General features: G+C 45.7%; 2 protein-coding genes across 2 annotated transcripts; one reads left to right on the top strand and one right to left on the bottom strand.

The window, feature by feature from the left end:
• Positions 1 to 222: 222 nt before the first annotated feature.
• LOC109643928 (ankyrin repeat domain-containing protein 34A) lies at positions 223 to 3180 on the top strand. Its single transcript, XM_020109186.2, has 2 exons — positions 223 to 341; positions 1396 to 3180. Exon 2 carries the CDS (start codon positions 1408 to 1410, stop codon positions 3043 to 3045), a length of 1638 nt encoding a protein of 545 aa, XP_019964745.1. The 5' UTR covers positions 223 to 341; positions 1396 to 1407; the 3' UTR covers positions 3046 to 3180.
• A 2695-nt stretch (positions 3181 to 5875) lies between these two features.
• On the bottom strand, positions 5876 to 21998 carry iqgap3 (IQ motif containing GTPase activating protein 3). Its single transcript, XM_069536764.1, has 38 exons — positions 21837 to 21998; positions 20289 to 20376; positions 19220 to 19376; positions 19057 to 19134; positions 18875 to 18951; positions 18299 to 18366; positions 17291 to 17404; positions 17030 to 17208; positions 16862 to 16943; positions 16613 to 16776; positions 16447 to 16531; positions 16099 to 16262; positions 15819 to 15979; positions 15211 to 15326; positions 14939 to 15102; positions 14771 to 14861; positions 14335 to 14502; positions 14006 to 14148; positions 13747 to 13917; positions 13585 to 13668; positions 13373 to 13444; positions 13023 to 13092; positions 12716 to 12924; positions 11695 to 11847; positions 11413 to 11576; positions 11108 to 11332; positions 10876 to 11016; positions 10660 to 10744; positions 10184 to 10416; positions 9968 to 10100; positions 9791 to 9893; positions 9019 to 9160; positions 8810 to 8897; positions 8064 to 8276; positions 7418 to 7578; positions 7214 to 7339; positions 6500 to 6608; positions 5876 to 6324 (listed from the first exon to the last, which is right to left on the bottom strand). Exons 1-38 carry the CDS (start codon positions 21865 to 21867, stop codon positions 6211 to 6213), a joined length of 4926 nt encoding a protein of 1641 aa, XP_069392865.1. The 5' UTR covers positions 21868 to 21998; the 3' UTR covers positions 5876 to 6210.
• Between the last annotated feature and the right edge of the window lie 933 nt (positions 21999 to 22931).

The raw sequence follows: 22931 nt of genomic DNA, 5'->3' as shown, positions 1-22931 counted from the left end.
CATATCATCAATAACTGATGAACCCGAAGTGATGAGAGACACTGGGACAAACCCAGAGACTGAGGAGGGGACAGAAACTGTTTGTCCCATCTGCAAACATGGAGGAGGTTTATGACCTGTACTGCCGCCAGACACCAGGGGGCGATGGAGATGACGTGACCGATTGACTGTGGTGATCAGTGACTATCGATTGAACAAATGAAGTGATGGGGGGGGGGGTACCTGGATGTTGCTGGAGCGGCTCTGGAGGAGGGAGGGGGGAGGGGGAGGGGGAGGAGCGACGCAGCGGCTCAGTCTCAGTCAACATCGATAACTAACGATGAACGTTCTTCATCTCTGCGGTAAGAACACACTCATCTTCATCTTCATCACCTTCAGCTGACCGTGTGTGTGTCTGTGTGTGTGTGTGTGTGTGTGTGTGTGTGTCTGTGTGTGTGTGTGTGTGTGTCTGTGTGTGTGTCTGTGTGTGTGTGTCTGTGTGTGTGTGTGTGTGTGTCTGTGTGTGTGTCTGTGTGTGTGTGTGTGTGTGTGTGTGTCTGTGTGTGTGTCTGTGTGTGTGTGTGTGTGTGTGTCTGTGTCTGTGTCTGTGTGTGTGTGTCTCTGTGTGTGTCTGTGTGTGTGTGTCTGTGTGTGTGTCTCTGTGTGTGTGTGTGTGTGTGTGTGTGTGTGTCTGTGTCTGTGTGTCTCTGTGTGTGTGTGTGTGTGTGTGTGTGTGTGTGTGTGGGTGTGTGTGTCTGTGTCTGTGTGTCTCTGTGTGTGTGTGTGTGTGTGTGTGTCTCTGTGTGTGTCTGTCTGTGTGTGTGTGTGTGTGTCTCTGTGCGTGTGTGTGCGTGTGTGTGCGTGTGTGTGCGTGTGTGTGTGTATGTGTGTGTGTGTGTGTGTGTCTGTGTGTATGTGTGTGTGTGTGTGTGTGTGTGTCTGTGTGTGTATGTGTATGTGTGTGTGTCTGTGTGTGTGTGTGTGTATGTGTATGTGTATGTGTGTGTGTGTAAATATAGAAATCACTGCGTCAGAGGAGACTGACGTAAAAAGAACAGAATTCCTCCACAGTCGGACACCTTCATCCTCCTCTTCCTCCTCTTCCTCCTCTTCCTCCTCATCCTCCTCATCCTCCTCTTCCTCCTCATCCTCCTCATCCTCCTCTTCCTCCTCATCCTCCTCTTCCTCCTCCTCAGTGACTGTATATAAAGACGATCACTGACTGTAGTTAACAGACCAGCTGTTTGGTCAGTAGTTGGTTAACCGCTTGTTTTGTTTTGTCGTCTGCATCTGCACATCCTGCAGGGATCAGACGACACCGTCACAGATCCTCAGCATTATCTGCTCCGTCATGATTGGCTGTTCACAGGTGAACTGACGTTGTTTTCTCTCCTCCTCATGTGACGTCTCGTGAAGGACGGCTGGTCAATGTTAAGCTCGGTGGTCAGGAAGTCTGAGGTGACACAAGGGATCATGGGAGATGCAGGTCCCCTGCAGACCGAGGGAAATGCCCTCCTCAAAGCCGTCTTCCAGGGAAAGCTGAGGCTAACCCGCCTGCTGCTCGAAGGTGGTGCCTACATAAATGAGGGCAACGAGCGTGGAGAGACCCCCATCTCTGCCGCCTGCTTGGGGAGCTACGACGACCCGCAGACCCAGCAGAGAATGCTGCGTTACCTTCTGGAGAAAGGTGCGGACCCAAACATCCCAGATAAGAGTGGAAGGACAGCGCTGATGCATGCGTGTGCAGAGAAGGCGGGGAAGGAAGTGGTGACATTGCTGCTGGAGAACGGAGCTGATCCCAGCCTCAAAGATTACTCTGGATCCTCCGCCCTGGTCCATGCTATTAACAAAGGCGACCACGACACCCTGCAGGTCCTGCTTGATGCCTGCAAGGCCAAAGGCAAGGAAGTTATTATTATCACCACTGACACGTCTCCGTCAGGAACCAAGAAGATAAAACAGTACCTCAACTCTCCCCCCTCCCCAGCTATCGTGGATAAGTTGTCTCCGGACTGTATGTCTCCCTCGGAGGTGGAGATCGCTACCTCCTCACCAGGAAGAGATAAGAGCGACGAAGGAATCTTCAGCTTTGCCCTGACCTCAGCTTTACCTTTACCTTCAGCTCGAGCTCCAGGTGAGAAGAGGCCACCACCTCGCAAACTGCTGAAGAGGCTGAACTCGGAGCCCTGGGGCCTGGTGGCGCCCTCTGTGCTGAGCAGCGTTTCTCCGGACCGGGTAGACAGAGATCTGGAGGAGGAGAGTTGCTGTGATCTCAGCAGGACAGTTGCTGATATTAACGGCCTTTCTATCACAGAGCCGGTCAGACCTCTGCTGTCACGACGACACAGCATTGAAACCCATGACCCCTGCTCCCCCAAACTCATCGACCGGTCCTGCTCAGAGGACTGCCCCACCCTCTCTGGCTCTTGGGCTGACAAAGTTCAACAACACCAGATCTTGTATCGTAGGAACACAGCCCCGGAGTCACAGGAAAATGCTGGAGGACCGGTGGCAGTTCCAGCTCGGGTGCTGGCTTATCCGAAACTGACCCGGATGGAGCACTATGAGTCAGACACTCACCTCTGTCCAGAGTCCATCCCTGGATCTCCAGACTCGGGTCGGGTGTCTGTGGAGCGGAGAAGGTACAATGCCTCCCCCTTGTCCCTGTTCACCAGTTCCCCCAGGGAGTCTCTGGAGAACATCCCCAACTCTGTGTCCCCCATTACCGTGCGCCGCCGTCCCCCAGGAATCCTGGAGCGAAGGGGCTCTGGAACTCTCCTTCTGGACCACATCTCCCACACCAGACCTGGCTTCCTGCCTCCACTCAACATCAACCCTCAGAGACCCATCCCTGATATCCGTTCAAATGGCAAGCCCCCCTCCCCGGTTCACTCTGCACACAAGATCCTGGTCCCAGTGGCCCCGGCTTCGCCCAAAAGGGGGCAAGACTTCAAGATGAAGAAGAAACTCACGAGAAGACACTCAATGCAGACGGAGCAGATGAAGCAGCTCTCCACCTTCCAGGAGATTCTGGCTGAGAAGGTCATTGAGTCCAATGGAGATTGATGACAGGAGGCTTCAGAGCAAGGCATGATGGGTAGCTGCAGAGATGTAACCATGCATCTGATGAACATTTAAAACCACATCTTTTTATCTGTGGAGAGCTGCACCTACGAGGATTTCTTAGAACTGAAGAGTTCCGACTCAGTTCATTTAAACCGGATTTAAATCTGAAACTAGAATCTGATCCTGAGTCAACATCAGTTTAATTTAAAGTTGTAACAAACAGAACGTCCTGAAAATTCTGACGATGTTTGACGATGAAAACTTCATATAGTGAATCTCAGAGGTGACACCTGTTTGAACAGCTTCAGGTTTGTTACCCATTCACATATGAATCTAAGATATTTTTACGTCACCACTGAACTGTTGATGAATCCAGAGTCCGGACTTAAGATGAGCAGGTCTCTTCTGTTCAGGTCCCAGTCGCTCAAGTTAACTCTGAGCTGAACCGATCACAAACTCTCAACAATAGAACATTTCCTTCAGTCGTGTATAAAAAATATTTATTTCACAGAGAAAAGCTTTAATGTCTCCTGTTCCATGATTTAAACTTGACGATCAGATGTGGTTGAGATGAATTTACTTTGAAACTGAGGACTGTGAAGGCAGCACCACCTGCTGGACAGATACAAACAAAGGAGAAAATATAAAGTCAATGAAATTCACATTTGGTCGTTAAAGTTAAATGTCACATTTTTAAAGACAGGTCAGAAATGAATGGAATTATTTGGTTTCATAAAATCTTGCTTCACAGAAAGGAAACATGAAACTGTGGAGTTCAGGTTCCATCGAAGTTTTCTGGGTTCAAATGTCTTCAGGTTCCTGAAGCTTCCTCTTTGATCTACTTCAGTTAAAAACTGATGAATGTGAAAATGCTCAGACTTGATGTTTACAGATGCACTAATTTGCACCAAGGTTGTGTCCATGTTCCAGCTGAAGAAGAAAACATGATGTTGACGGTCGGAGGCTCTGAAAACTAAAAATAACGTAATACATTTTGTTTTCATTCATTCATAATGAATCGACTTTGCTGTTCATACAGTAACTTTTCACTGTTTCAGTGTAAATGAATCTTTATTTCACAGAGAAAACGTCGCAACACACAAATCTTAAAGTCGAACTTCCAAAGACGTTGTGTTGTCTGTAAATACTGGAACGACTCCTGGTCCACAACAGTTACAGGTCAAAGGTCAAAGGACCGAGTCCAGTTCAGACTGATCCAGGATAAAAACATTTCACAAACTGAAACTAAAGAAAGTTTCATGAATGATGAAAACGAGAAAAATAAACATTAAGAAGCCTGTGACGTCGTCGTGACGACCAGGCAATGAATCAAACAGGCACACATCGTCATTAACAAACTGCAGCTGATGATCAAATCAAACACACCCCGAGTTCAGCTGCTCCATCAATTCCCACTCATCGCTGGGGTTGCCATGGTTTCTGAATCTTCCCTGTGACGGGAAAGATTGGATCAATTGAAAAACTTCAGGAAGTGAAATTGTAGTTTTTCTCCTGGTTCTTTTACAGGACACTTTCCTCAGCTGATTCACTGGAGTTGATGTTGATCTGGATTCCAAAACTGTTTTTCCATCTGACATGATGTGAACAGTGGATCCGGGACTAACTCTGAACCTGATCTTCATCTGAAACCTCGGACACATTCGCATAAATGTTCCTTTGATTTGTATGTGAATAGAAAGATCAAAGGCTCCAGGAACCATGAGTACTGAACTCTAAGAGCTTTGTGTCTTTGAACAGAAAGATTTTAAACTTTCAGGACGGAGTGTTCATCCTTATCTGGTTCAGACTGGTTGGATCTGATTCAGTCTGGTTCTGGTTCTGACTGGTTGAATCTGGTTCAGACTGATTGATTCTGGTTCAGACTGGTTGGATCTGATTCAGTCTGGTTCTGGTTCTGACTGGTTGGATCTGATTCAGACTGATTGATTCTGGTTCAGACTGGTTGAATCTGGTTCAGACTGATTGATTCTGGTTCTGACTGGTTGAATCTGGTTCAGACTGATTGATTCTGGTTCTGACTGGTTGGATCTGGTTCTGACTGGTTGGATCTGGTTCAGTCTGGTTCTGGTTCTGACTGGTTGAATCTGGTTCAGACTGATTGATTCTGGTTCTGACTGGTTGGATCTGGTTCAGTCTGGATCTGGTTCTGACTGGTTGAATCTGGTTCAGTCTGGATCTGGTTCTGACTGGTTGGATCTAGTTCAGACCTGCATCCGAACCGTGCTGTTGTTGATGCTTGAAGTTTAAACTAAAAGTATTTTTGTAATCCCATCATCTGACAGAAACGTCTCTATTGAATCTGTGTGAATCTATTTTTCTTCTTTCACTTTGGTTGTGAAACAAACTGTGGAATAAAAACTTGTTTCATCTTCTGTTGTAACAACTTTCACAGCCTCATGATTATATATATCAATATATCCTGGTCTCACCCGGTCCTCAGATCGAAGTGGACTGATGGAAAACCAGCAGGGACGACACTTCTCTAATTTAATATGATCATTTAGTCTGAAACTAAGTTCAACACGGAGTCGTTACTTAACCAGGTAACCAGCCAGTTACCCAACTAGTCAGTCAGTTAAATTTGAGGATCCACCACATTGCTTTTTTTTAAAAGAAGAAACAGACAAATATCAGTCAGATGATATTATTGATCAGATGTTATTGATCAGAAAAATTTAAATGACTGACAGTGATATGCAGGTCACAAAGATAGGAAAAAGATGCTTCACTCTAATTCATATTGAAGGATACAAAAACACATTCTGTAGTGACACATTAAAACCCACTCAAATTTAAACAGTGAGACATCTTTTCACCAGACACTCTTTTAATTAGAGGACTACAGTTCAGGTTGGTGCAGATAGAACTGAAGGAAGAAGAAATCTCACTTTGTTGAACAGAAAGATTCCATAGTGACATATCATTACAAAGATGGGACAGATTCTTCACTGTATAATGAAAGGTTGATTATTAGGCATTTGAATTGGTCTCACGTTCACAAAACATCATAAAGCTTATTTGATTGAATATAAACAGAGATAGGAGTTAAAGATGTGTCACTCTGTAGGACACAGTGGCATATAAACATAGTGTAATGAGATGTAGCAACAGAGATAGGAGAGTAAAGTATGAGCATCACTGGGTTCATTTTTTGAAGAACTTCTTGTTGAGCAGGAAAATGAGCAAGTTGACATTTATCTTCGCCTTATCAAACATCTTCATCACGGCCACGCCCTCATACTGCAGCTGCAGCAGATCCTGCAACACACACACACACACACACACACACACACACACACACACACACACACACACACACACACACACACACACACACACACACACACACACACACACACACACGTTTTAGTGGTGACCATACCAGCAGGACTGATGCTTCCAGTAACATGATGAACGTTGGCCTGGTCTGTACCTGGTATTTGAGCAGAAATTCTTCCATCTCAACTCCGAGGAATCGAGTTTTGACTCTGAAGCTTCCTCTCTCTGGTCCAGGAACGATGTCAAACACCACGTTTTTAAACCTGGAACCGGGAAACACACATAACTGTTTACGACTCTAAAACAGTTGACATTAAATGGAGAGTTCACTGAAGAATGAAAATTCCTTGATTATCTCCTCCACACTATGATGGAGGGGGGGTGAAGAGCACAATCCAATACAACTGAAGTACTTGGTGATCACTTCTTCAAACGAAGGAGGCATGTTCACATTCACACACACACACACACACACACACACACACACACACACACACACACACACACACACACACACACACACACACACACACACACACACACACACACACAAGCTCTTGCCCAAGGGCATGCACAGGGTGCACAGTCACATCACTACTTCCACTAGTGGACATTAAGGCTAAAAACACGATGTGAATGACGCCATTTTGAGCAAATTTGATGTCGGGCTCGTGGACACTTGTTTCTGAAGAATCCGTCTTGTTACTTCAGTTGTGTTGGATTCTGCTCTCACGCTGCTCACGCCTGAAACTCCAGAAGTGTTTCATAGTGGTGAGTAGATAATGAGTTTTTAACAGTTTATGTTAAAAAGTGTGACATTTATAATTTGCGTTGTATAATAACGTGACGTATACACGTGTGTTCTCACTGTGTCGGAGGCAGGTCTTCGATCTCCAGCAGAACTCCCTTCTCCTGCAGCCGGGTGGCGCTGTAACTCAGCACAGGAGGCTTCTTCTTCCCTGTGCTCTCTGCGGTCTTCTTTTTGTTGGATTTACTGTCAACCAATCACATTGAGTCAGTGTTTGAATGAGGAACTCAAACAGCCAATGAAAGTGGGACGTTCCATCTGTACCTGGCAGTCAGATTGTCCAGACAGGAAGTGATGTAATGTCTGTAGTAATCAACCTGTTCAGTGTGGAAGCTGCTCTTCACCTGCAGACTGCTCAGAGTCTGACGGAGCTTTAGTAGCTCCGCCCCCCGACGCTGACGGTGCAGACGCTGCTGACGAATGTCCTGCGAGTGGGGGGATGGGGAGTCGTGAAAGTTACATCAACCATGACAAGTCCGTCTCTATGGGAACCGATGTCATTTAATCTGCTGAGGATCATTAAACTGGTGGATAAGCAGGTTTTAAAATCACATGATGTTTAGTTGTAAAAACAAATGACAATGGTTCTTCTGTTGTTCCACCTCACGATCGATGATAACGTCACGAACTCAACTAATGAAACTAATGAACCGAAACCTGAACGAATTTCAGCATTCAAGTAAAATGTCTGAAATATTTTTATTCAATTATTAGAATGTCGAGAACATGTAGATACTTTAGTTCTGTGAAATTCTTTTAATTAGATTATGTCTTTATTGTAATTTAAATCAGAGGCTTCGTACAACATCTGACGGGTTTTAACCGTTTCATGAAGGATTTTTTCAACAGCTCTGATTGGTCAGCAGTGGAGGAACAAGAAGTGTGTGTGTGTGTGTGTGTGTTGCATCACCTTGGCAATCATCTGTAAGATTTGATTTTCACTCTGAGGTGATGTCAGGACGCCGAGTCCCTCTAGACGACGAAGACTCCTCAGAATCTTCCTCTTCTTCTCCTCCAGACTAAGGTTGCCGTTAGCGACCAACGACTGGTTTCTCTTCATCTTTTCAGGGGTTCGCGCATCTTGTCGTGCTCGTCGCTGCATCAGCCAATCATGGCAGACTTCCTGTTTGGACAGAGCACTTACAGTTTCTGTCTACTGTACAACTGTAACCTAACCTGACCAAACTTCACCTAAACTAACTTAAACTGTAATAACCTAAATTAATTTAACCTGAACTTATGTATTCCAACCTGACCGGACTTATCCTGGCCTAGCTTGACATAACCCAACTTGACCCAACTTAACCTAACCCGTCCTTCACCCTGTCCTCGTCTGTGACACATCACGGAGCACCAAATGCCAATTTGCCTCCGAACCGTGACTTTTGTTGGCAACTTAAAAAAACCCATTAAAAACTTGTTTGTGGCTGGAGGCTTAACGAGCTCAGTTACCGTAACATGTCAGCTATTGCTACACAGTTTAGCTAACATTTACTTAGCAAGCTCTTTTCCTAACTCTGGCTTTCGTCTGTTTCAATCACTTCTTTACTTCAACTGTTAGCGACCAGCTCATCTCATTAACTCCTGTAACGATGTGAGGGTTAAGTCGCTGTAACTTTATAAACACGTATGAAGGTATGAGCATGTGTGAGTTACCTGGTCATGTGATGGGGATGTTCTCAGGATGTAACTCAAAGTGTCACCTGGTTGAGTCCTGATGACGTCGATGATCAGCTGCTTTGTGCTAATTTTTAAAGAAAGTTTTAAAATCATCATAAAAGGCAAAATAAAGGACTGATCTTAGTCCCATGAGCAAGATGACAGACTCGTTTACATGAGCAGGTGAAGCTAACAGGCTCAGTTACCTGAGCAGCAGACCTCTGGCATCTGGTTTGTCATCAGAATCGTTGAAGATGTCGAACTTGTTGGTGAGAGTCAGAGAAACTTCGGTCTTACAGCTGTGAGTCAGAGCCGACTCTGGGTCTGATGAAGATAATGAAGACTCTCCTGGAGGACAGAAAACATTCAGACTCAGATGGGTTCAGCCCTGAAGATCCTCATGTTCCTCATGGTGGCGCTGATTCATCGAGTCCTGAGGCTGTTCACAATTTACAGATTTAGTCACATCAGATCTCAGGATCTCATATCTATAGAGAAATCTATATAGCACAAAGTTACAATTAATAATAATTCATATTTATAAACAGACTGCGGAGCAGAGTGAAGTTAGAAACCTGTGTGTTCATCCTACCTTGTTTATCTGCACTGAAGATTTTATAATCCAAGTTTTTCATCAAATGAAACTGAATTTTCTTTATTACTGTTCACATGTGGTTCATATAATTCTGAATGATTTACTGAACTGATGTTATTGTTTCATACAGTTAAACATACAACAATCTTACTATTGAACAAATCACGTGTTAAAAGGAAACTCAACACTTAAACACTGAACTTTCTCTGTGATTTAAAATAAACACAAAGACAGACAGAGAGATGCTTGTGAAATTAATCGGTAGATTATATATTCTGTCAAACATTCATTTATTGTATTTATGCTGCGGCTTTGTTTCTTTGTTTAATTAATGAATCAACTATCAATGATAAAGTGGAACAATGCTGTAGAAGTTGCAGTACCAATGAGTTCCTGCAGGGGGGGCACTGGTCCCAGGTCTCGCAGCAGCAGTCTGAGCGGATCAGAGGAGTCCGCACACAAAACGTCCTGATGCTCCAACAACAGCTGAGCAAAGAAACAGAGGAAACAGTAAACTGCGTCCAGGTGCAGACTGAGGTCCAGGTGCAGTGTGTCCTCACCTTGTGTGTGTTGAGCAGCTCGCTGACAGAGATGTAGATGACGGGTCTGCTGACGACGAGCAGCTCGGAGAACTCATCCACACTGAATCGCTCCTCAGGTTCAGGAACGTCACACACACTCAATAGGAACTTCCTGTTGGACGCAAGGAACCATCAGATGTCGTTCTGGAGAACCTGAACCAGTCATATGGTTACCATGGTTACACGGACACTGACCTGAACCTGTTATGAGTCTGGCTGATGTACTGGTTCAGAGCTCTGACGTGGTATCCGTCTCCGTGGAAGCGTTTGTTGGCAGCGCCGTGTTGCAGCATGCGAGCAATGGAGCCCAGGACGTGTCGCTGCTCCGGTTGTAGGGACGAGCCGGCCGACCGGTCCACCACATCGAACCCGTCCGGAGCCACAATGGCCGGGTTCATGTAGCGATAGTAGACCAGGTTACCTACGATCTGTTCAAATATTTAGACATGCTCAATTTAGACACGTGTATGTTTATATGTTCATTTATATGTTAATGTATTTCACACATGCATGTACATCAAATATATATATACATCACATCAAATGTATATTTTTTTTCCACAGGTGAAAGAAAATCAATAAATCAATCACTGATAGGTGATAGGTAGTAATAGATGAAATAAGCTTTTATTGTGAAGGAGCTCTTCTGGGCTCCACTTCCTGTTGCTCACCTTGTAGAGCTCATCGTCGCTGGCGTCAGGAAACTTTGTCTTCAGAGCGTCTCTGAGAACCTTTGCTGTATAACGTAAACCATACCTGAGAGGACAACGTCAGGAACACAGGTGAGTGGTGAACAAGGGAAGTGGTGGACAGGTGAAGTGGTGGACAGGTGAAGTGATGGACAGGTGATGGACAGGTGATGGAAAGGTGAAGTGGTGTAGACGTACGGCAGCTTGTGCAGGTTGCATGTGATGGCGTTGAGTACTCGGTCTGTAAGGTTCTTCAGGTTGATGATGGAGACGTCGATTCTTCTCTGAACTTCAGGGTGAGACAGAGCGTCCTCAGGTGAAACATCATAAGGTAGAGTGCTAGAGATGGGTGAGATAGACAAGACAGGTGAGACAGACAGAGGGGTGAGACAGACAGGTGTTCATGTGTGTACTCAGACTCAGTTCAGACCTCTTATGTCCGGTCTGGCTCTCGGTCTGGTTGATCCAGGTCTTGTAGACGTCCACCGGGTCAGTCCTGATGCTCAGAGACCGGTCCTGCAGGACGTCCTGCAGAGCAGGACACAGCGCCTCCCGCAGAACGTTCTGACCATGAGCGCGACGGTAAAAGTTCACCAGCATCTTGATGACGGTGGGATTTCCTGTGACCACATCCTGAGGCTGATCCACCTTCAGTCTGACACCATCACACAGGTTATTGATGAGTGTGTATTCAGTGTGTACGTGTGTCAATGTGCATTACTGTACGTGTGTCACCTGATCTCGTAGCGCAGCGCCTCAGTGAAGAGCTGCAGCAGCAGGTACGCCTCCCGGTGGTCGGAGCCGTAATTAAACAAACTAAACACCAACATCTCCATGAAGGAGGTGGAGCGAGTGTGAGGCATCAAGAAGATCAGCTGAGCCAGGTAGAGAGGCTGCGTCTACACACATGAGGAGGTGAATAAGAGTGTGTGTGTGAGTGTGTGTGAGTGTGTGTGTGTGAGTGTGTGTGTGTCTCACCTGCAGCAGGTAGAACAGGTGTGTGTGTGTGTGTCTCACCTGCAGCAGGTAGAACAGGTGTTGATAGGCCTCCAGTCTCTCTCTCCTCTCTCGGCTCAGAGCCTTCAGTCCTTTACTTCTCTCTACGTCCATCATGTCCGACAGCTGCTCCTTATTCTTCCTGGTCAGCTTCTTACAGTGAGACACCACTTCCTGTTACAAAGGGCGTGAGGTCACTTCCTGTTAACAAGGCTGTGAGGTTAGAAGAAGAAAATGCACATTGTGGTGTAGTGAGCCCAACGTTCTGATACCACATTTTTGTTATGGGCATCAAATGCACGTAAGTCGATGTTGCGACAGTCAATCAGCGCAGAGACTGAAACTCACTGGACTCAGTCGTGGCACTGACCCGACAGCAGGTGAGCAAGAGGGCGATCGAACTGGTCACTGCTCAGCCTGAGGTGGCACTGTCATTTCACAAGCCGGTGAAAGTCCCCGAGCTGTGAATACATTTGCGTCTCGCTGGGCATGAACGCACCATCACATTCAGATTTGGTTTGTGAGACTGCCCTCCTGTTTTCCTGTACCTCTGTGAATACAGTGCCCACTTCCCGTCTCTAGGATGTGAAGCTCTGTCAATGTAAATCACGATGACTGTGCTCTTTTGATTGTAGCTCTCACGTCACATCTGTCCTGTCGTTCGTCTCAGATCGGTTCTGTGCAGCAGATTTACCGTATTCTGGAAAACCAATAAAACTCACTCACTCCTGCAAACTCCACTAAATATTGGGGTCTTGGGGTCTGGTGGGGGCGTGGTTTGTGGCTGAAATGGTAAATGTTCTGTTTTTAAACAGATCTTTTCTCTTCTCGTTTGCACTCGAAGCCCTTTACAGATTATTTCCATTCACACGTTCATACAGGACATCTATGGGCAGCACTTTTTTTTAAATTAATTTATTTTTTATTCGGGGCTCAGTATCTTGCCCAAGGACACTTGCAGACAGGGACTGGAATCGAACCTGTGAGTGCAGCTACTCGTCGTCTGAACATGAACAGTGTTGACCTGTAGGTGGCGTCTCACCTGCAGTGTGGCTCGGTTCCGGACCAGCAGGCCAATCTTCAGGTCCATCAGGTCCAGGTCCGCCTCCAGCTGCCGGTTGAAGCGGATGCTCCTCACCACCTCCTCCCTCAGACGCAGAAGCTCCGCCTCCTCTCTGATGTCACCGTCACCGAGGTCGAGCAGGTGAACAAACTTCCTGACCACAGACAGAGGGGGCGTGTCCGAGTGCACTAAGACAGGAGACCGGTGGGAGGAGGAGCAGATAGAGTCAGTCCACATTGAAACAGGATTAACGAACCCGGATCCAGCGGATCATTAGTGAACTTACCCAACATCCTGTACTGATCTCTGGCTCTGCTCGCTCTGAAGAACGACTGGATCTTTATCACAGCGCCCTCCTGTGGACACACACAGCAACTCTGATTAACACACAAGATAGACAAATGGACAAACAGGCAGACAAGTAAACAGACAGACAGACAGGTAAACAGACAGACAGTCAAACAGGTAAACAGACAGACAGACAAACAGACAGACAGGTAAACAGACAGACAGACAGACAGACAGGTAAACAGACAGACAGACAGACAGGTAAACAGACAGACAGACAGGTAAACAGACAGACAGACAGGTAAACAGACAGACAGACAGACAGACAAACAGACAGACAGGACTCACGTTACGTTTGAAGAAACTCAGTCGTGCTCGATATTTTCTTTTCATCAGCCACATCTTCAGGAATGACTGAATCTGTGAACATATGAAACATATCATCATGACAACATGTCAAGTTGCAGAAATCCCACATATGTTCTACGACGACAACACGCTTCACACATGTTGATGAAAAGACAGTGACATCTCACAAACTAACATGTTGTGTTTGTTACCTTGACGACGGCTCTCCAGTTCATGTAGAGAAACTGCAGCCGCCGTCTGTACGCCCTCTGCTGGACAAACCTCCTCCAATGAGACTGAACACACACAAACACACGAGACGTGTTATCTGTTCTCCTGATGTTAATGGATTAATCAGATCAGTGATGTCTCACCTGGATGATGACGACAGCAGGGGTGTGGTTGATCAGGAAACGTTGTCGAGCCTCCAGCTGTTGTCTGATCAGGAACCCTCGACATGCAGCCTGCAGACGAACAACGAGGGCTTCTCTGCTCCTCCAGAGGGCGCTGCGACTGTACAAACCCGACACACTGCTGATAACGTCCTGCAGGTGGAGACATGACAATACTACTGTCGACCAATCACAGAGAAGAACAGTAATGTCATGTGTGCGTCCCTCAGGTGTTTCTCACCTGTATGTCGTGTCTGTCCATGAACACACTGTTGTGCGTGAAGCTGTCCGGTTGCTCCCAGGTTCCCTCAAGTCGGTTCAGGTGAAAGTAAAACAATGAGCCGTCGTCCGTACGGACTCGAATCCAGGAACTTCTGTTGTCTCCTGGACACACAAGCAGATTGTGTCACACGGAGTCACAGATCAGAACCAGTCACTCCTGATACTGATCAATATCTTTACTGTTGAAGAATCAATCAGTTTGATCAGGAACTTAATCTGGGTTTGTTTCAGACTGCCGTCATGTCCAGGTCAGGAGTCAGAGACAGGTCAGGGGTCACATGGTGTTACCTGTGTCCATCTTGTGTGTGATCAGGTTGTGTAGTTGTCTCTGATATTCCGCTGCACATTCTCTGATGATTCCCTGAAGTTGAAGATCAGGTAAAGACAAAACACGAAGAGTCTGAGAGTCTCTGTTCTCCTTCACTGCCTGGTTTACTGCTGCGACTGACAAACACACTACACACACACACAAAATCAATAAACTGCTGTGACTGACAGACACACTATACACACAATCAATAATCGACACTCGCACAAAGAGGTGATAACTAATCTTGGTGAATAACTCGCACCAATATGGTTGTTTCTGTTATCTCCGTTTTCTTCTCTGTTGTGTTTTCTCTTGTTTAACTATGTACGTGCTATTTGTTAAACTAAATCTCCCTCTTTCAATTGTGTATTTTCTGTTGGTGAACACAACATCATTACAATAATCATGACTCACACTTCAAAGCTCTCTGACTCTGTTGATTGGCTCTCCTCACTTCCTCCTGGATATCAGCCAAACACAGCTCAGCTCCTGGGTCTCTGCTCACCTGATTTGAGAGGAGGTCACATGACTTCAGGCTGACAGGGATTGGTTGTGGAGTAGAGGTCAGAGGTCAGAGGTTACCTGAGCTTTGTGCTGACGTGCTCTGCTCAGCAGCGTCAGGTATCGACGGGCGTTGTCAGGTAGAACGTCCTCCAGGCCACAAGAGGGCAGCAGCAGAGCAGAGAGCAGCTGCTGACTGTCTCCTCTGATCACAGCCTTGTTAATCACACCCACAACTACGAGATCTGAGGTCACAGGTCAAAGGTCACAAGTCAGGTTTGGTGTGACGTGTATTGTTGTTGTATAGTTGTGTGTGTGTGTGTGTGTGTGTGTGTGTGTGTGTGTATGCATACTCTGTTGTGCGTCCTGCACCGAGCTGTTGACGCTGTTGATTTCCTCCTGCAGCTGATTCCAAGTGAGTTGAGCTCCGCCCCCTTGCTGCTTCACACCTGCCATGTGTTCAAAGTACCTGAACACGCCACAGACACAACATAAACATGGTGCGTCCTTGTGTTCAGTGTTTTGTTGTTTGTTAGACAATGTTCTGTTCTGTAGTTGCTGTGGCCCAAGAAAAATGTCCCCATGGGAATGAAGTATAAACAAAGTATATTTGATTTGAACACACCACATACATGTACAGGAACACACCAGACATGTACCTGAACACGGAACACACACGAACACACACACACACCTACCAGTGTCGAGCTTCAGCCATCTCATCTTCCCATTATTAGAATTGTTACTTTTACACTTGGTTTTATTTGTTATTTAATAAATTACAGTGAACCTGACGCAGGCTGCGAGTCAGAAAGACCCCCCCGCCCTTCACACTGTGGTGAAACAGTAAGACATTAAAATAGAGGCTTACAGGACAAACCCTTCTGATGATGTCCTGCCTCTATAAGGACAGACAGACAGACAGACAGACAGACAGACAGACAGACAGACAGACAGATACCTGTCCAGCAGGGTGTCATCTACATCAGAGAGTCCTGCAGATGAACTGACCAATGAGGAGCTGAACTGCTGCAGGTTTCCCGCCTCCAAAGACTGATTGATGAGAGCGACAGCTGACAGCATCTCCACAGCAACGAAGAGCTCCTCCTGCTGCAGCTCCCCCTGGTGGAGAGCATGTGGACCATGAGTGCTGGTCCATCAGTTACACCAGCAGTAGCCACCTGTATGGACGTCTCGTGTGTGTGTGTGTGTGTGTGTGTGTGTGTGTGTGTGTGTCTCACCTGTCCACTCTGTCTCTGCAGCAGCTGAAGTTCTCTGTGATACAAAGCAGCAGCAAAAGGAAACACCTGAGGCAGCTGGAGGTCAGAGGTCATCAGACAGCTGAGTGTGTGTCTGGGGTCACTGCGACGTAACGCAGCATTGACACTCTGCACGGCTGCTTGCACTGAAACACACAGACACACAATTAACTCATGAAACACAGATGGGGTGTCAGTCAGTCTGATTGGACGTCAGGCCTCCTGGTGGTTCAAGGCGGTGCCTCCCTTCTGAAACATCAGGACACCTTGGCTCGTGTTGGTGCAATGACAGTAACTGTCCAGCAGGTGTCACTGTGGTGGGACACTCACTGTTTCTGGCTCTCTGGGCCTCTTCATTGGCGAGGGTGATGCTGTCCTGCAGGTCATCAGGGTCCAGAGGATCAAGGCAGCCCTCCTGGTGTCAGAGGTCACAGAGGGGGGAGTCATGTCACGTGTATTCATATATATGTCTGAATTTATTTCAGTGTTCACATACCAGCGCCCTCTGCTGGCGGTCTACTGACAGCTGGTCCAGGTACCAGGGGCCGTTGTCAGTACGGAGGCCTCTGAGGGCCAAACATGGCAGCTGCAGAGCAGACAGCAGAGACAGCTCATCTGCAGAGTCCAGAGCTTCATCCACCTGCTCCACGGCTGAACGCACTGAAAAGAAACAAATCAATAATCACCTCTGGTCACATTGATCAATCATCAGTACTCACACTGGTTGATACTGATCGTTTCTCACCGTTAACGACGTTGATGTTATTCTGAATTTCTCTCTGAGTCAGAAACTCTTCATACATGTCTTTATCTTCTGAACCTGCACACTACACACACACACATACACACACACCATGTGATGTCAGTGATAGAACACGCACTCTGCTGACTGGACAGACTGATTGACCCTCACCCAACTGCTTGCTCGTTCAGCTTTTCTTCTTCTAGCCTGAAGCAGCATCTCCTGATAGACACTCATTAGCGCCTCCTGTAGGTTACGCAGCATGGCGTTAGGATTCCTTAGAGCCCTTGTGGTCACACCCACTTCTCCTCGGTCCACTGCTTCGTTGATGGCGATCACTGCTGCATGGACTGATGGGAGAAAAGAGAAGGGGAGGTTCCAGTGTGATAATGAGAGGAGAGGCTCACAGCCAATCAGAGGGGTTCTCTTTACCTGCAGCCTCGTCCACAGAAAGCTCATTGGCCAGGATTCCTCCAATCTTGTTGAACGCCGGCATCTGGATCCCATATTTATCCAATTCCAACTTCATGTTGTTGATCTCCTCCTCTGGAAACATGAGAAAAACATGTGACTTGTGTGTAGATCAGACTCACAGTGAAGGCAGCAATGTCAACAACAATAACTCTCGTCACGTATAAAAGTAAAAAATGAAATGAAGCCGTTGATCAAAGTGTTAGTTGTAAACAAACCGCTTCATGTCCAGTGTTTCATTCATTATCGCCACTGTTGCAGCGCCTCTTTCTAATTCTTCGTGCCAGTTTCATGAACTAAAACATTTTAGAAACTTGGTCCATAACATTGTTAGACATGAGTCTTTCTCTCCTCAGTCTAAGAAGCTCTACACCTTCATGCATGTGCACTCTGGTTAACAGAATATTCTGAATGACCATCTCTACATTTAGACTTAAAACATTCCTCTTTGATAAAGCTTATAGTTCTCGTTAGATCACGTCAGACCCTAACCATCTCTTAATTATGTTCCATTATTCCTCTCTCTCTCTCACCCCCCCTCTCTCTTTGTCTGTCCATCTCTCAATTCAATAGGCGTTATTGGCATGACATTGACATGACATTGACATGTGTTGCTAAAGCACAATTACAATTATGTTGAAACTACTATAATGTATTAATATAAATTACAATGAACGAAAGAAAACAGGAGATGGAGCTAAATACAACATATCACATGTCTAAGTTTCTTTTATTGTGGCAGGAAGTGACGTATTTAGCTGCCAGCTCTGCCCAGTCTTTGTTTTTCTCTAGAATGACGGGAGATGTCTCTCCCACTCTCATATATATTGAGTATCTGACTCCGGAGCTGCAGGATCCAGACACTCAGCATGTAACGTGAATTATGATCTGTTAATGTACAAATAAAATGGAATTGAATGAGGTCAGTGGGAGACACTGATGATGTCATTCAGTTTGTTTGTTTTTTACCTGTAAACTTGACTTTCCCATAGAGGTCATGGATCTGTGGAGCCACGCCCAGTCTGTAGAGATACAGGCTGCAGAACGACAGGAAGACAGACAGACAGGTGAAGAGACAGACAGACAGGTGAAGAGACAGACATACAGACAGACAGACAGACAGACAGACAGACAGACAGACAGGTGAAGAGACAGACATACAGACAGACAGACAGACAGGTGAAGAGACAGACAGACAGACAGACAGGTGAAGAGACAGACAGACAGACAGACAGGTGAAGAGACAGACAGACAGACAGACAGACAGGTGAAGAGACAGACAGACAGACAGACAGGTGAAGAGACAGACAGACAGACAGACAGACAGACAGACAGGTGAACAGACAGACAGACAGGTGAACAGACAGACAGACAGGTGAAGAGACAGACAGACAGACAGTTGAAGAGACAGACAGACAGACAAAAAGACAGACAGGTGAACAGACAGACAGACAGGTGAACAGACAGGTCAAGAGACAGACAGACAGGTGAAGAGACAGACAGACAGGTGAACAGACAGACAGACAGACAGACAGGTGAAGTCACCTGAGTGCGTGGATACAGTAGACAGTTCTGGGCATGTTCTTCTTGTCGTACACGTCTGTTGTTTCAGGATAAAAGATCTGAAAACAAACACTGGTGATCAATAAATACTCTGATCAATAAATACTCTGATCAATAAATACTCTGATCAATAAATACTCTGATCAATTGATGCGTTCACTGACCACTGGCAGTCCTAGCTTCGTCATGGCGTTCCTCCAGTGATTGATGTTGTCAGTGTGACGGAACTGAAGACCAACAGCCTGAACAGATCAATACAGACGATTGTTGATTGTGTTGTGTATCAACATTGTGTGTCTGTTGTGAATCAGCGTGTGGCTGTGTGACCTGGTATCGTTGTTGCTCGGGGTCATAGATCTTCTTCAGAGGGACGGCGCTGGGAGCGAATCGACGACCCAGTTTAGCGAGAATGACTCCGTTCCTGAGCCCCTCCTCTAGGTCAGTGGGAGCCGGAAGCTCCTCCCCTAGACACGCCTCCATCCACCTAAAAGAGTAAAAACAGTAGAATTACTGCACATTACTGCACATTACTACACATTACTGCACATTACTGCACATTACTCCACATTACTGCACATTACTCCACATTACTACACATTACTGCACATTACTACACATTACTGCACATTACTGCACATTACTGCACATTACTGCACATTACTCCACATTACTACACATTACTGCACATTACTACACATTACTGCACATTACTACACATTACTCCACATTACTCCACATTACTCCACATTACTACACATTACTGCACATTACTACACATTACTGCACATTACTACACATTACTGCACATTACTGCACATTACTCCACATTACTGCACATTACTCCACATTACTGCACATTACTGCACATTACTACACATTACTGCACATTACTGCACATTACTGCACATTACTGCACATTACTCCACATTACTCCACATTACTGCACATTACTCCACATTACTACACATTACTGCACATTACTCCACATTACTCCACATTACTGCACATTACTGCACATTACTCCACATTACTCCACATTACTCCACATTACTGCACATTACTGCACATTACTGCACATTACTACACATTACTGCACATTACTGCACATTACTGCACATTACTGCACATTACGATGATCCAGGTCTGGGAGGAGATCCCCCAGGACTCCACCCTCCGACTCATCAGGAGCATCATGTTGCTGTCAGGAGACCATCCAGGCACCAGAAGGCCACACCCACTGAGTCACATGATGACTTGATTCGCACGTTGCCTCAGCGTTGGTTTCACTTTGTTCCTGTTCAGGTTTGAATCCAGCCTCACTGGGTCGATGGTTTCTAGAACCTGGACTGATCCCGGACAGAACCACCAGAACCTGACACCAGGTGTGAACACTCACCTCTTGGCCTCCTCCAACCGGCACAGGTACTGATACGCAACATTCTGGACCCTCTGTTCATCCATCTGCTCTGCAGTCAGACGCTCGTCTACACAACAGACACACAACGTTAACACAAAGACAGACACACGACGTTAACACAAAGACAGACACACAACGCTAACACACAACACAGACACACACAACACAGACACACAACGTTAACACAAAGACAGACACACAACGTTAACACACAACACAGACACACAACGTTAACACAAAGAGAGACACACGACGCTAACACACAACACAGACACACAACGTTAACACAAAGACAGACACACAACGTTAACACAAAGACAGACACACAACGTTAACACAAAGACAGACACACAACGTTAACACACAACACAGACACACACAACACAGACACACAACGTTAACACAAAGACAGACACACAACGTTAACACACAACACAGACACACAACGTTAACACAAAGACAGACACACGACGCTAACACACAACACAGACACACAATGTTAACACAAAGACAGACACACAACGTTAACACAAAGACAGACACACAACGTTAACACACAACACAGACACACACAACACAGACACACAACGTTAACACAAAGACAAACACACAACGTTAACACACAACACAGACACACAACGTTAACACAAAGACAGACACACGACGTTAACACACAACACAGACACACAACGCTAACACAAAGACAGACACACAACGTTAACAGCTGCAGGTTAGTTAACAGCTGGAGGTTAGTTAGCAGCTGCAGGTTAGTTAACAGCTGGAGGTTAGTTAGCAGCTGGAGGTTAGTTAACAGCTAGAGGTTAGTTAACAGCTGGAGGATAGTTAACAGCTGGAGGATAGTTAACAGCTGCAGGTTAGTTAACAGCTGGAGGTTAGTTAACAGCTGGAGGTTAGTTAGCAGCTGGAGGATAGTTAACAGCTGGAGGTTAGTTAACAGCTGGAGGTTAGTTAACAGCTGCAGGTTAGTTAACAGCTGGAGGTTAGTTAGCAGCTGCAGGTTAGTTAACAGCTGGAGGTTAGTTAGCAGCTGGAGGTTAGTTAACAGCTAGAGGTTAGTTAACAGCTGGAGGATAGTTAACAGCTGGAGGATAGTTAACAGCTGCAGGTTAGTTAACAGCTGGAGGTTAGTTAACAGCTGGAGGTTAGTTAGCAGCTGCAGGTTAGTTAACAGCTGGAGGTTAGTTAGCAGCTGCAGGTTAGTTAACAGCTAGAGCTTAGTTAACAGCTGCAGGTTAGTTAACAGCTGGAGGTTAGTTAACAGCTGCAGGTTAGTTAACAGCTGGAGGATAGTTAGCAGCTGGAGGATAGTTAGCAGCTGCAGGTTAGTTAACAGCTGCAGGTTAGTTAACAGCTAGAGGATAGTTAGCAGCTGCAGGTTAGTTAACAGCTGGAGGTTAGTTAACAGCTGGAGGATAGTTAGCAGCTGCAGGTTAGTTAACAGCTGCAGGTTAGTTAACAGCTGGAGGATAGTTAGCAGCTGCAGGTTAGTTAGCATGTAGGACTCACAGCGGTTCTCCGCAGCGGTGTGATCCGCCATGTTGACGGTTCCGTCGGTTTCTTCTCGGTTGAAGTCGTTGTTCGGTTGATTTCGATAAAAACGTGAAGAAGAAACTCGAACGTTACCGACGAGACGAAACCTTCAGAATGTTTCCGGTGTTTGAAATCTCCCGCCACTCTATGATTGGCCGGCCGGTCAGCTGCCATTCTGATTGGCTGGAATCTTGTCGCGTGGAATTGTGGTCTGTGTAGTTTTCATATGATTTGAATGACAGCAGAGATGGGCGGGGCCAGACTTTATAAGTTCGGTACCAGATACTTTTTGTTAGAATTTTACTGATACTGATAAATAAAACCGCTAAAATGTGCATATAACTAAATATATAAAGTAATAAATAAAAATATTGTTCAAAAACACAGATTAAATAATAGTAAAAAGAAATAATATTAGATATAAATTAAATATTACATAAAACTCAATTTATACATAAAAAACATAAATTATTCAAATTCGCACTCCTGATTGTGACTGAAAGAACTTGGCAACTTGCTTACTTTTTGATTCTTTATAAAGATTTCCTCATCCTTGTCTTATGATAGCAGCAAATAATCTTTTTACATAAGAATCACACTTTATAAAGAACACTTAACAACGGTAGTGTGTTTTTAGTTTGTATTTTTGTATGACTCATTGTCTCTCCTGGCGTGTGCTCTCATTTTCTTTCCCCCAGAGCAAAAGTTCTTCACCTGTGAGTATCACTTTTATTTCCATCTATCGCTGCATGTTTGCATCAGTGTTTGGTGTCTGATTCCCTGGAACAACATTATATTACATGTGTATCAAACTCCTGCCGCAATCCTCCCCTGGATGTTCCGGTGTTTGCTGCAGAGGACTCCTGCTGGCGTGCTGTTCCCTCACAGGAGGCTGATGCAGTAACAGAGGATTCACTGGTTGATGCCTGTCCATCACAACTGCACAGGGCGTGTATCTCAGTGATGAGCCGCGTTCTCATGGTTTCCACATGTCCAGGATGACAAAAGACAATGTTTTTTAACCTAATGTCCAGAGAGAGTCTGTTGTGTGCAGCTACATGAAGTGTTTCA

This window comes from Paralichthys olivaceus, chromosome 13, assembly GCF_024713975.1.
Source record: "Paralichthys olivaceus isolate ysfri-2021 chromosome 13, ASM2471397v2, whole genome shotgun sequence".
Taxonomy (NCBI): Eukaryota; Metazoa; Chordata; class Actinopteri; order Pleuronectiformes; family Paralichthyidae; genus Paralichthys; species Paralichthys olivaceus.
Note: the sequence above shows the minus strand (reverse complement) of the source record. Positions and strands in the feature narration are given on the sequence as shown.